The sequence below is a fragment of the Carassius carassius genome, chromosome 7, assembly GCF_963082965.1.
Source record: "Carassius carassius chromosome 7, fCarCar2.1, whole genome shotgun sequence".
NCBI lineage: Eukaryota > Metazoa > Chordata > Actinopteri > Cypriniformes > Cyprinidae > Carassius > Carassius carassius.
In genome coordinates, this window is record NC_081761.1 from 27,172,382 (window position 1) to 27,186,402 (window position 14,021).

The following is a 14,021-nucleotide window of genomic DNA, read 5'->3' on the forward strand; positions in this document are numbered from 1 at the left end:
AGAGACACAACCTTTACTCTCTGCGGACCCCAAAATCCTGCACACACTCTGTCCGACAAAGTCTGTCAACCCTTTTTCATCTTCTTCAAATCACATTGTCTTCAATTCATTTTGATGGTTGTTTTTGTTAAAAATTACACCCATTGCTGTGAAGTCAAATATGATGGAGTGTGTGCTTACATAAGCTTCAAACTCACTTAATGATTATGATTATTTGATTGTTCTTTGTTTATTGTATATATGACAATTTAACACAGTCTTAGAATTAGTAAAAATATGTACTTGTGGACTTAAATAGATGTCTGATGCGGCAATATGCATATGCACTGTATAATTAGTATGAAAGTTAGATATAAGTTAACCTACTGTGCGATCAAGGATCTAGTGACGTGGTAATCAGTTTTAAAATAAATTGCTAAAGGAGCATTGTGTGCCTACAGTTTTGCTTTCCTTCAAAACTTCTACTTTTTCTGGTGCCTTCCTTCCAGTTGCCATTGACAACGACCTCTGTCAGAGAACTGAGAAAGGCCTTGAGGTCAAAGTACTTGGAGGACCCCCAGAAACACGGGCCACTTCCTAGTCAGGCAGAACGGTACATACACACACATGCACACAGAAAGTGGAACAATGAAGACAGATGTACAAAGACGCAACCACTAACCCCAACTGAGGCTACTTGACCCAGAACTGTGCGGAACAATGTGGACAATGGAAGTTCATAACAGAATTGCTTTCCACACTTCTGCCCACTTTTAATTTTTAGTATTTTTGTTTTTTTTTGTATGCATGCTTACAAGTTTGTGTGGATATATAAGATAATAATCAATATTATATAAATATATATATATATATATATTTTTTTTTATAAAACATATGTAATATAATTTATAATAATTATGTATAATTATTATAGGGGGGGGGGGGGGGGGTTATAATGAAAATCTTTAAAATGTGACATTCCCTTAGTGAAAGTTCATTTTGGTTCGATTTGGCAAGTGACTACATAATCACTTCTAAATAGTCAGCCACACCTCTTCCTGTATCAGCTGTCAATCATGCAGACAGCATGTCTGCTTCCAGAGCTCAGGTGCCTTGTGGACTGCTGTTGTCAAGCGCAAGCACCAGAGCACTCGGAAATGTGAGAGTCTCTGGCGGCCGACAGGAGGCCACTTTAGGAGATGCTATCTCAAGGACCCAAACACCCGACACACTCACTAACACACACACACCTTTATACAGACACTGATATTTGCACCTATGCGCACACACATAAATGCTCTTGGGTGTACCTGGATAATTCAGCTTAAGTTTTAAGGGTTTGAGGTATTAATTGCATACTCTAGCATAAGACCAGAACTTGAAAATAGTATTTTAGCCTTGGTTTCTGTCAGATTGTGTCTTTTTAGAGTGCCGTTATGTGTAACATTTGTACATTGGCTTAGATAATAAATTTAACCCTTAATGTAATAAAGATTGACCTGTGTTTTTAATAGATATCAAAATGAAACAAAAATATTATATATAAATGTAAGTGTGTGGAATATATCCGTTTCACATGAAAACATGTCATGTGACTCGTGTAACTCAAAACCATCATTTATTCTACAGTTAAAGGTGCCATCAATCAATACTATAGAGACATCCATAACTCGCTGTAGTCATTGATACCCTTAAACCTGTACATATGGCATGTTTGTGTTGTGGCCTCTTTGATCAGGCCTTGGTTTTAATGGATTTTTCTCCTCCTTTTGGCCATGGGACCAGAGAGGGCAGGGATATAAAGTGGAGGGGTGGAAGGTCATTTGAACCTTGTGGTTTTGGAGCAAAGTGCAGCACGACAGAAGGTGTTCTTGCTGTATTGAGACATCACTCTCTCACAGAGACAGGAAGTCTGCCCCCCCCCCCCCTCCACTTACACATACGCAGACTCTTCTAGACCATTAAAAGATCCCATGCGTTAATGGGCAGTATTGTAGCAATTGATGGATGGAGTTAGGTATCCAATACTAAAATCACAGTGATTAGCTTGCCACCTCAAAACCAAATCAGAGTGCCTCCCTGGTTGAAAAAAAAAATGGCTTTAGTGAAGTGGACAGCATCACTGTACTTTGGCACTTTGGCCCTAAATCTCCCTAGTGCTTGGTTACTTCAGAACCGTATATATGCAGAAATATGAAAGTGTTTATGAAACTGACAGTGGTGGTCGTAGAAGTCACTATTGGCCAGTGGTAAACCAGTATGACTTTTTCCATATTGTGCCGTATTCAAAACCGCATTTTGATTATGTGGTTACATTATTGATACAAAGCATTCAACCCATTATTGCTTATGTATATAGACCTATATAAAGATTGAAGTATAAAGCGTTTTTCCATGTGTGAAAAGGCTGCATCCTGTAAAAGAAATAATATGTCACATTATCCAGCAAGTTGTCAAAAGCGTCCAAAGTTTTATTTTCTCCATTCAGATGGTAAAGGGTATTGAGACTTCAGTAACTTTAATTTTCCACTTTAAAATCCATGATATATTACACAACATTCTATTTAATTGAAATACACATTTACAGTAATGCGATTTATCTTAATCCAGATTAATAGGTCTAAGCATATAAAGTAACATTTTGAAATTAACTTTAGGTTAGCCATTTTTCATTCTTGTAAATTTATAAAATTCTTTGAATTAGTCGTTTTTCAACTTTGCTTTGCTATTGTTGAAGTTCTGTTTCATACGGTTTGAAAGTGTTCTGTGAGAACTATCATTTCATTGACAGAAAACGTTCAAAACTTTTTATTAATAATCATCCCAAGATCTGTGCGACTTTTTTACATGCTCATGTTGTTTGAGAGCCTGTACTGTACTGTATAAATAAAGCAACAGACGTTTTATTAATTTTTTCTTACATGTTTAATTTTAAAGTCAATCTGGATGTATTGTTTATCATTTAAAAATCTTCTAGAATAAAAATGTTTGAATGACATTGCTGTTTTCATATTTTTATATTTTTTTTATTGCTGCATTCGAGAGTATGTAAACCTGAATCCGCAATGGTTTGTCGGTGTAAAATGAGATTATCCTACAGCGTTTTAGCTTGTTTACAAACAACTACTTTTGCTGTTATCCATGAGGCTGTTGTTAACTATCTTTGCTGTTATTTAATGTTTAATAAAATTCAACAATTTAATCTAAGGCAGGCCTAGTATCTTATCCTTGAGCCAATAGCGTCTGTGAACTCTATTCCTTTTCGGAAGAACAAGTATCTAGCTTTGTAAAACTTTAATAATTACTTACCTTACTTATTTAATAACTTGTAGTTATTATTACTGCGAGAGAGAAAGAAGAGCAAGACCTCGTTTGCCACGTTTTCAACTCCGCGGCTGAAAGAATTAAATTAGGTCAAGAATCTGTGAATCACAGAGCTGACGAGCAGGACCCAAATGACAACAGACACCTTCTTAAGATTCATTCTTTCAGTGGAAACTGTACCTTGGCCTAACATGACCTCACTAGAAATGTGAATTTGTGGGCCTAACCGTTACCAAAATTATTCTATTTAAAATATAGGCCTAACATCGATGTTTTTACCCCACTCGCGTACACGCAAATTATTTAGACAGTTTGGGGCACAAACTGGGGCACATAATTTGAATAAAATATATATATATATATATATATATATATATTACTATTATAGAGCTCTCACAACTAATTTAGGCCAATCTAAGATATTCATTTTAAAATGTATTAATGAACAGTAAAGTTTGCTCCAAGATTAGGTTATGACGTGAAGCAGGCTGATTTATATTAAAGCACTATAAACTGAATGTAAAATGCATGTTTGTAAAACTTTGTAATGCCTATTTTCACGAACGTTTATTGAGGCAATGTATGTTTTATATATATTTATTTTTTTATTTTTATTTTTTTACATATTTATTGGATATATACTTTCCTCAGGTGGAATAGTATAAGCAGCCTGTTGAGGTCTGTAACCCTAAGACGTGTTACGAGTATAATAGGCTTGGTCTTCGGAACTTTGTTTTCCGGTGAGATTTTTTGGCTTGTCATAGATAATTCCTCAAGAACATGAGCCTCTAAACATTGTTAATGAGACTCACGTGTTTAATAAAAACCCGTGAGTCTGACCTAGTTTGCAATGATAGTTATAACGGATTCAGTATCAAAACACTAGAGCGTTCTTAAATGGATAAAACCCAACAAGTTAGGCTACTAATAGCTACAAAAAAGCCAGGACACAAAAGTTTTCTTTTGAAGCAAGTGTAAAACAGAATATTTAATGACACTCTGGTAGTATAGCCTTCTTAATTGGCAAGGTTATGCTGAAAACGATAAAAAGGAATAAACATACAAACATGCGTTAAATGTAAAATAACCAATACATTCACTTAAATACGTTTTAATTGCTCATTTTGAAATTAGAGGGCCATTTAAAATACAAATGCATGCATCAATAATCGTTCTTTGGTGGAGATGTAAAATAATAATAATAATAATAATAATAATAATAATAATAATGATAATGTAAACAGTAAAACATTTGTGGTATGATGTCCTGCCATGTGACAGAGTGATTGGCACTGGCAATTCTGACAGTATGGCTGATGCACTGTAATCGGGTTATAATATGCAAGGTGTTATTATTTAGGCCTATATAAACTTTTGTACAGCATACAATAAATAATATAGGCTTTTGCATAGAAATACAAGCCAGCTTCTTTACTGACCGATAGCTGAACAATGTTCTCAGCAAAACACACAAAAAGGCCGACAATGCTTATCAAAATTTGAATTGGGCCGTGTTGTCAGTTTTTGTTATTAGAGCTACTGCGTCCCCTGTGCGAGGGTCTTTTCTAGGCCCTAAGTCATATATCTCCATCAAACAGGCTGAAATACTTGCTGGCGTTTGAGAAATAAAAGTAAGGCGCGCTACCTCCAGGATACACGACTGGTAGAGGCATTGGAAGCACGCACCTTCCGAGCAGATTATTCTCTTTAGTATATAAAGTTGGCAGCGGCACCGTCTTTCCAACATCACCGAAATCGCTCGTCGGTCCCTCCAGTTCAGTAGACAGTTGTCTTTTTAATTTATTCCGTCGATTCTGAAACCAAATTTTTACTTGAGTCTCGGTAAGCTGCAAAGAGTTCGCCAGGCACGCGCGCTCCGCGCTGCTCAGATAGCGTTTCATGTCAAACGTAGATTCCAGTTGGAAGATCTGTCTTTTTGAAAATATAGTGCGCGTTTTCTTTTTCGTCATTAGTTTATTCTTCTTGCTGTTGTTCTTTTGTTGCCCGTCGTCGCAGCTGTCCGCGCTCTCGCTGCGCGTGTCGACGGTTTTGAGCGCGTCCACAGTCCCATCTCGCTCTCTGTTGACTTTATCTGAAAGCCAGTCAGATGATATTGATATTTGTTCAAAATTAGAGTACAACTAATAATAACTGAATGCAGATTTGTGACAAAGTTAAAAGCAGTATCTTACCAATGGTGTGCAATCGTGCATCTGACCCTTCTTTGCATGGACCCTCGCTCTCTCCGGGATGATGCAGACAACCATCCCGACACATTACGAGCGATGTCTTTGAATGACAGCTGTCAAAGTTTCTGCTGCTCGACTTGGAGTTGAGGATGTTGTCAATGGTGAACTTCAAAGAAGCCGGCCGACATGACGCGTCCTCCTTGCTCATATTCTCCGTTAGATGCGGGGTCTTTGTCGTCCGTGTCTCCCTTTTGCTGTTTCATAAACTAACGTCTCTAATCACCGAGCACCATCGCTCCACGACTTGCAGTGCTGCTGCGCTCGCCTAGACTGTTAGTCCACTGACCGGAAGAACACGATTCTCCATCGTTTATTGGTCACGAGAATCAGACAGCGCGGCGGCCAATGGCAGAGGAGGGTGGGAGCTAGAGCTCAGACCTATCCAGACATCTGGCACACATACTTCGATATGTGAACAGCACTGCTTACTATTTTTAATGAGAGCTCTTAAGAAAAGGAAAGAGATTTCAGCTTTTAGTAAGAGGCGCGTATTTTGCCTCTTTGGCCTTCTCTAGCTCCTTTGATGACGCTTGCGGGGTGTCAATTCGAAAACAAAGGGAGGTCAGTCAGTGTAGCTTAGGTGATTAATTATTTTTTATTTTTTTTTATTATTATTATTTTTAGATGAACTTTCAGTTCTAGCAACTTCAACGTTAAAATTATGATTTTGCTTCTTGCACTTCATATGTGTGCGAGATAATTCCAAATGTTGAAATATGTGTAACCTATTGTTTGTTTACCAAAGTTTCGCTGTCTTTTGCATTTAGTATTTCAATAACTGTTTTTATTTTATTGCGGTGTTTGTGGCAGAAACATCCTGTATTATTATTTTGAACTATATCTTGGCCGTGCAATCACTCTTACAAAAAATTAACGATACCCTTTACATTTTCCATTAGTGATTTTATATAAGTTGATATTTCAGGGGCATTTAATAATTTATCTAATTCTTGAACACTGAAAGCATTCATGGACGATAATTTTGTAATAAATATTATTTTACTGAACCTTTAGTCCGTCACCACAATTAAGATTTCATTGTCTTTTAAGCATATTATCAACCAGGACTTACAAATGGACCATTAAATACATATGAAATCATTATTAACTATAATTATATGATTTTGTATGTCTTAATGTAATAAAACAATGTCCTAAAATTGCTAAATCATATTTTCATATAATTATTCTTTCTGTTGTTAAATAGGAAACTAAATATGCCTGTAGTTGCGGGCCTAGATGAGTACTTGTAAAGGGAATTATTTCTATATGTAGCCTATATATTTGATATTTAATTGTTGTGTTCATGTATTATCCAGCAATCGGACTCTTCCATGCTTACCTGGACATATCCAATTCAAGTACAATTCAATTTCTGTTGTGTTATGTGCAGACAAGGCATTTTTAAACCACACCTTTTTGTTTGTGAATAATAGTGCTGCACTGATTTACTGTGAAAATGTAGCTTAATGATTTAAATTGAGAAAAGTAATCGAGATAATCTTGACACCTGTGGAAATATTTTTGCTTGATACACGAATTAGGCCATATATGGTTTTCCGCTGTCCCGTAAAATCTTGATTTCTTCTAGCATAGTCTCTAAGTAGAACACGTGTAAGAAAACCATACTTGCGTTAAAGTGATTCGTTTATTTACATTTATAATGTGAAAAAGTGTCAAAACTTACAAATCAGTGGTTCTGAATAAAAAATATATTTGCACAAAGCAAGTGTTGCCCTTATATTTACATACATGTGAGGGCCCATGCACAGACTATAGACAGGTAACAGTGACAATTAACACAAACTTGTCATTTCTCATGTGATTTTGTGATAGGTGTTTTCTTTTCTTTGGACACAGGAGACATCAGTTTCCAGCAGGATATAAGTTATTGCACCTTTCAGAATCATTATAGCCTAACTGTCATTGGACCACTTGTCAATACTTCAGACAATCAGACAAGGCCTGTCATTTGCGATGTCATTAAATTAACTGAATGAGAAAAAGATGATAAAGGATAGTTCACTGGATTTGAGAAGCCCACGATTGGTGGCGAGACTTGAGACACGTTAAAACTGAGAGTCGACATGGGTGTCGTTTTATCGTGGTACAAGATGGGCACCCGTACAATCCGCTGGGAGCTGTGGTTAAAATGAACAGCCTCTAAATCCGCGGCCAGTTGTCTCTTCCATTTGTTTCTGCGGTTCTGGAACCAGATTTTGACCTGCGTCTCGGTCAGGTGCAGGGAGGCCGCGAGGCCGGCGCGCTCAGAGCTGCTGAGGTATCTCTTCATGTCGAAAGTGGATTCTAGCTGGAAGACTTGGCTTCTGCTGAACACAGTTCGGGTCTTTTTCTTCCTGGCCGAGCCTAGCTCCGAAGTGTCGGGACCGGAGCGCTCGTCGAAAAGCTGTCGAGCGTCCTCACCCTCATCAAGCACACACTCGCTCGTTTTTCGGTCCACCGCTTGATCAAGAAGCTCAGAGGCCACGAGGCTGTTTCTGTCGCTGCGGCAGTCTTCACTGGAATGGAGGGTTTCTCCTTTTGGACCTGATAAAGTAATGATTGAACGCGTAAGTGTTGGAGAAATGCATGTTTATTATAGCCTAATTGATCAGACAGATGTTTGCCAAAGTGATATAAAAAATCTGTTCCCAAATATGCAATATTGGTGTGTCTTCGCAGCCAACTCTCTCCCTGTGGCTCTCACAGCTTTACAGAGAATCAGACAAACCATTTGCACTCTTAAGCCTTTAACGAGTTTGTTAAGTTTTCATTGCGACTCGGCTGTTCCGCACCTTCGAGTTGCCTTTGTTGGTTTTAACGAGGCTTAAAACGTAGCATAGGTTAACTGATGCTGTACACCAACACGGAAATAGCCCAATAGCCTAATTATTCATTTGGAAACTAATAATGCGCCATTTATCCTATTCTATCAAGAAGAATCAAATCCATTGGAGCTTGTATTCTCATTTGAATTAAATAGACTAGGCCTATTTAATGTAGGCCTAGATATCAGTTCAGACTAAAAATCTCTATATTATTTTCATTTACGATGTTTAACATAATTATGAGTTTTATACGATATCTGTGTATCCAGTAACTTACTCTCTGATGTTTCCCGTTCATGCCTCTCCAGAGGTGGTTGTGTGCTCCGACACATGTCTGTCTTGAAGCCTGTGCTGGATGCTTGACTGCACATTTCCTTGCGATGCGCTTTAGTGGCGCGCTTAAGACCCATCTCTCGCTCCATGCCATCATTATCCTTTAAAGGACGGACGGACTTTTCTGTTCTACAAGAGCCAAGTAAATTCTCGATAAAAAACGACGAGCCCCTGGATGTGGTGGAAGTATGCTGTTGATGGCTTTTGTCATGCATTTCTCGTACAAATATAGCCTACTAGCCACAGCAATAGCGGGGTGATTCGCGAATAGCCTATTTCTAAGCAAAAAGTAACGAATCCTTCCTCTCCGGATATCCCAGCTCAACCATCGCTTCAGCAGGATGAAATCCTTCGTCCGTCCACGGCTCAGTGTACAGAGAGAAGCGGGTCTGTGGTAAAGAAGAATCCAAGTCAAGTAAAATGCTTAACGAGCGGAGGGCATTCTGCTATTGGACGAGCACAATAGCAAATGGGATTACTCGTGAAAGGGTAATACCGGCTTCAATTCGACTTCCCTTTTGATCGTGCCTCAGGGCCGGTGGAACCCCTGTCACAGTAGGCTTTATTTGGGTCAATTAGGGAGCAAATCAAAATACAGATAGTGGTTCAGCGCATCGCGTCAGCCGGGGATCTCGCAGAATCGGATGCTGCTCCGTCTATTGGTCGGATCGCTCGCTCCATCACAACGTTACAGCAAACGCCACTGTTTGGCAATGAGACAGCCTTCATCGGGACATCCCAGGATATGCTGTGCTCGCATAATGCATTTAAATATGTCAAATAATATGTTTAGCCACAGTTAAAATATTAAGGATTTTTTGGAGCTCATATGTAAAACACCGGGCTTTATAGATCAAGCTTATTAAGCTAATTTGCAATAAATATGTTCCTGGCCCTGACAGTAGGCCTATAACTGGATAATTAGCTTACATTGATGCATTTGGTTTTATTTAAATCAGAGACTTGAGAGCATATAGCCCATATGGCCTTTTTTAAGCATTTGTAGACACAGAAAATAGAAAAACAGAACAGTTTGAAATCATTTAGATAATGGGGTTGATTTAATAGCTATATCCTAAATATAGGCTTTTTTCCAGTAATATCGAGGTTTTGGGCCTGTTAAGCGCTGAAAGCATGAAAATATTATGTAGTGTCAAATTCTTTTTCTTTAAAATTGTAAATGGATAGCTCTTACCTGATTCTTAAAAAACGCGCCTACTTTCATTCGGTGTAACGTGATATTTGTCTTGTTTCAGTTAGGCTATATTAAATACTGTATCTTAAACTTGGTTTTAAAACCATGTGATTTTATCACATGACAGACATTTTTTCAGTTATTTGACTAAACATTTTAAATCATCTTTGTGAATATCAACATTTACAATAATTGTAGCTACATGAAAATAAAATATAATTATGATTATGATTATAATTTGATTTTGTAGTTACATTTTCTTTTTATTGGTTCTATATATGTAAAATAGGCCTATCTGTAATTTGACGTCTGTGATCGTTACCGTTTCTTGAGAGCAAATCCTATGTAAATATGCTAAATAACGTTCTGGCTTAAAACCCAGCATAAACTTATTTCAGTAATTATTTATGGGTATACACACCCTTATTGTCTTCCGTTCTTTTTCGTAATTTTTCATTTTTAATAGAAATTGAGAACTGTAAACCTGCAATTTGAAATGTGAAGCACTAGGAGAAGTAGCTATAAAACACATAAATACACAAAATTCTATATATACACACATATATTTAAATATAGCCTATATTTTTTCGATTTCAGTATTTTGAAAGTGAGCTTATGGACGATTTCTTAATATCTGAGTATTTTTTTATTTATTATTATTATTTTTGCTGTCTTGCGACCTGTTAAATGGATCAATTAACTATCTAAAATAATTGTTATTGGGATAGGCTTCGTACAGTTTAATATTTATTTCAGAAGCCTTTTTGTTTTCTTTGTTTTTTTTTTTGTTATGTGTTTCTAGTTGTTCATATAATAAAATAATAATAATGATAATAGGATAAAGTTGCCAGCTCATTGCCTATTATGTTAGTTATAGTTTTAACTATAGTTTAATTACGTGAAGCATAGTTTATTTCGTCTGATGACAAAAAAAAAGTATGAAAACAAATTGTGTAGGCTACACATGCATTTTAAGATTTTCGTATACACGTAACAAGCTTGACAGTTTTCATTAGCCTACCTTAAATCACAGTGTTGACGCGCTAAATTCCCTTTTACGTCACTGCTATTGATTAGGGTTTTATTAAACAGATTTTCTAATTTGCTTTTTAAAGTGCAGGTTTCTATTTCCTAAAATGACCAAATTAAGAATAATCGAATTTTATATACACTAGTTATAAACAGTTTTGTCAACGGAGTGGCGTATATTCCTGCTTTTCTTTTACAAACGAATATATAGCATAAAAGTAGCTAGTTGTTGTATTCGTTGACAGATTGTGGTCGTTCTAAAATAATAGTTTCAGCAAAAACTAATCGAGTAAGTCTTCTTAGCTTTTAAATTAAGCATTTTTTTGTATATATTTTTCTTCTTTATTACTTATAATTAAAAAAAAAAAAACATAAGCAACTACCTTGGAAGATTAAATTTAGTCTAAGAGAAAGACCTAAATATTGTATACACTGATTGGATTGATATCCTGCAGCAGGCATCAACAGAAAAAAAGCAAAATCACAGGCATTTATTGTAATGAAACAGGCTTCATGTTTGAAAATCCACAGTGTGATCCTTAATTGTAAAATGATGTCTAATGTGTACTATGTGGACAGTGATGCCTGTTTGCCTTTTAAACAATGGACACAAATCTAACCCATTCACTGAGGTTTTGATGTATTGACTGTGGTTGACTTTTCACTTCTCTTCTTTCCTTACTTTTTGCTTCTTCTTTAGCTTGTGAGTGAGAGGCAGAGATTATTTAGCTCATATTACTGTGTATTTCAGCACTCTCTCTGATATGGCACCAAGTCCGACCCCCTGTATGTGAGGGCAGATATCCCCTTGCCTCATGGGCACATAACACCACTGATCCTTATCCAGACTGGCATGGCCTTTTCACACTGGTGACCAGTATTGAGACCTTTAATGCTCTCCTCTCGCTCTCGCTCTCCCCCTCTTTTTCTTCTCTCTTTTACGTTTTCTTTTTTAATACACATTATCTTATTCTACTAATAATCATGAAAAAAATTTGTTTTACCAAATGGTATAACCATGTTTCCTGCCTAGGATGGGACACAAAAGGAAACCAGGCCAAAGGAATTGTAATCAAAGAAAAGATATGGTTTTCCACTGTGCCTTCATTTCAGCCTCTGTTTGTTTAGCTTCTTGTGTATTTTCCTCTGGGCATGTTGTGATGGTTCAGTCTAAGGTCTCTTCAGGGACATACAGTACTATATGAATCGAGAGTATCAAAAGGCTAAAAGACAGATTAGCATATGACCCACTTCATGTTGATTCTCAATCCAACCTGTCACAACCTGGTGATTTAGCGCTATATGATCTTTAGTCTCCTCTATTAATCCAGTCAAGATATCACTATACTGCTATAATGCTACTGCTATAATGACTATAATGCTCTCACAGCTGGGTCATTTGTACAAGATCCATGTACCACTTGAAAAATACTGCATATCTTAAACAAGATGTTACATAAATGGGACTTTAAAGGGTTAGTTCACCCAAAAAGGAAAATTATGTCATTAATGACTCACCCTCATGTCGTTCCAAACCCATAAGACAGTTTAAGATATTTTAGATTTGGGACAGAAAGCTCTCGGACTAAATCTAAAATATCTTAAACTGTGTTCCATAGATGTCTTACGGGTTTGGAACGACATGAGGGTGAGTTTTAATTTAATTAACCCTTAACTAACCTTTTAATGCCACATGGTTTGCACGAATGCATATATCACAATTAACATATTCATAATGATTAATATGATTAGTATTCTCATGTCCCCAATTATGTTTCAATTTATTTATTTTTTAATACAGTGGCGTGAAAATGTTCCCTTCCTGTTTTTTTTATTTATTTATTTTATTTATTTTTATTTTTTGCATATTTGTCACACTTATCATCAAACTAATTTTGGTTGCACTTTATTTTACAGTATGTGTACTAACATGTACTTATAGTGTACTTACAATGTATTTATCTAAGAAAGTTCTGGTAATACAAGGTAACTACATGGGGTAGGGTTAGGTTTAGGGGTAGGTTTAGGGTTAGTATCAAGTTATTACATAGTTATTGTAATTACTATAATAAGTACATAGTATGTACATGAGGAACAGGACTGTAAAATAAAGTGCTACCCTAATTTTAACATTACACAATGATAATGCAAGTAAATACAAAATGCATTTTTAAAATGATGATTTCATTTATTAAGGGAAAAAAGCTGTCCAAACCTACCTGGCTGATCTAGAGAAATTCAAGAACAGATAGAAAAAAAATAGTTGACGTGTCAGTCCAGAGAGGGTTAGAATGCCATTTCTAAGGCTTTAGAACTGCAGCGAACCATGGTCTGAGCCATTATCCTCAAATGGAGAAAACTTGGAACAGTGGTGAACCTTCCCAGGAGTGGCTGGCCTACCAAAATTACTCCAAGAGTGCAATGACAGCTCCAAGAGGTCATAAAAGAACCCAGAACAACATCTAAAGAACTGCAGGTCTCACTTGCCTCAGATCAGTGTTCATGATTCAACAATAAGAAAGAGACTGGGCAAAAAAAAAAATGCATCTATGGCAGAGTTCCATGGCAAAAGCCACTGCTGAACAAAAAGAACAAAAGGCTCGTCTCACATTTGCCAAAAAAGCATCCTGATTATCCCCAAGACTTTTGGGCAAATATTCTGTGGACTGATGAGACAAAAGATTAACTTTTTGGAAGGTGTGTGTCCCATTACATCTGGTGTAAAACCAACATAGAATTTCATAAAAAGAACATCATAGCAACTATTAGCGGCATCCAATCGCCACATAGAGGCTAGGTAGTGGGTTTGTGACTCGTTCACACTCCATCATTCCCATCAAAGGAAAACTGACGATCTTAACGTGCTTTCGCTTTTTATTAAAGCATATAAAACATGATCAGACCAATGCAATACGTTCAACAGAAAGTTGGCTCTCGCTCCTCGCCCCTTCCCACCTACCAAACAATCTGACAAAGGAAATAATAACGAAAACGGAAGTGATCACCTGTGCCCACGTGACCATGAATAACCAATAAGAAATAACAAACAATTAATGCTCTTACAGCAACAGTCAAGCATGGTGG

The 14,021-nt window shown here is 36.8% G+C and overlaps 2 protein-coding genes across 2 annotated transcripts; both read right to left on the reverse strand.

The window, feature by feature from the left end:
• Nucleotides 1-4,398: 4,398 nt before the first annotated feature.
• Nucleotides 4,399-5,844, reverse strand: hmx4 (H6 family homeobox 4). The gene is made up of 2 exons (XM_059553268.1): nucleotides 5,496-5,844; nucleotides 4,399-5,395 (listed from the first exon to the last, which is right to left on the reverse strand). Exons 1-2 carry the CDS (start codon nucleotides 5,698-5,700, stop codon nucleotides 4,881-4,883), a joined length of 720 nt encoding a protein of 239 aa, XP_059409251.1. The 5' UTR covers nucleotides 5,701-5,844; the 3' UTR covers nucleotides 4,399-4,880.
• A 1,344-nt stretch (nucleotides 5,845-7,188) lies between these two features.
• hmx1 (H6 family homeobox 1) lies at nucleotides 7,189-9,269 on the reverse strand. The gene is made up of 2 exons (XM_059553269.1): nucleotides 8,658-9,269; nucleotides 7,189-8,099 (listed from the first exon to the last, which is right to left on the reverse strand). Exons 1-2 carry the CDS (start codon nucleotides 8,926-8,928, stop codon nucleotides 7,507-7,509), a joined length of 864 nt encoding a protein of 287 aa, XP_059409252.1. The 5' UTR covers nucleotides 8,929-9,269; the 3' UTR covers nucleotides 7,189-7,506.
• Between the last annotated feature and the right edge of the window lie 4,752 nt (nucleotides 9,270-14,021).

What these genes read in the sequence shown, in the direction of transcription:
- hmx4 (XM_059553268.1), bottom strand. Translation starts at nt 5,700, where the DNA reads ATGAGCAAGGAGGACGCGTCATGTCGGCCGGCTTCTTTGAAGTTCACC. An exon ending in TGCACGATTGCACACCATTG is followed by an intron (nt 5,396 to 5,495) that starts GTAAGATACTGC and finishes ACTGGCTTTCAG; the next exon opens with ATAAAGTCAACAGAGAGCGA.
- hmx1 (XM_059553269.1), bottom strand. Translation starts at nt 8,928, where the DNA reads ATGCATGACAAAAGCCATCAACAGCATACTTCCACCACATCCAGGGGC. An exon ending in TGAACGGGAAACATCAGAGA is followed by an intron (nt 8,100 to 8,657) that starts GTAAGTTACTGG and finishes TTACTTTATCAG; the next exon opens with GTCCAAAAGGAGAAACCCTC.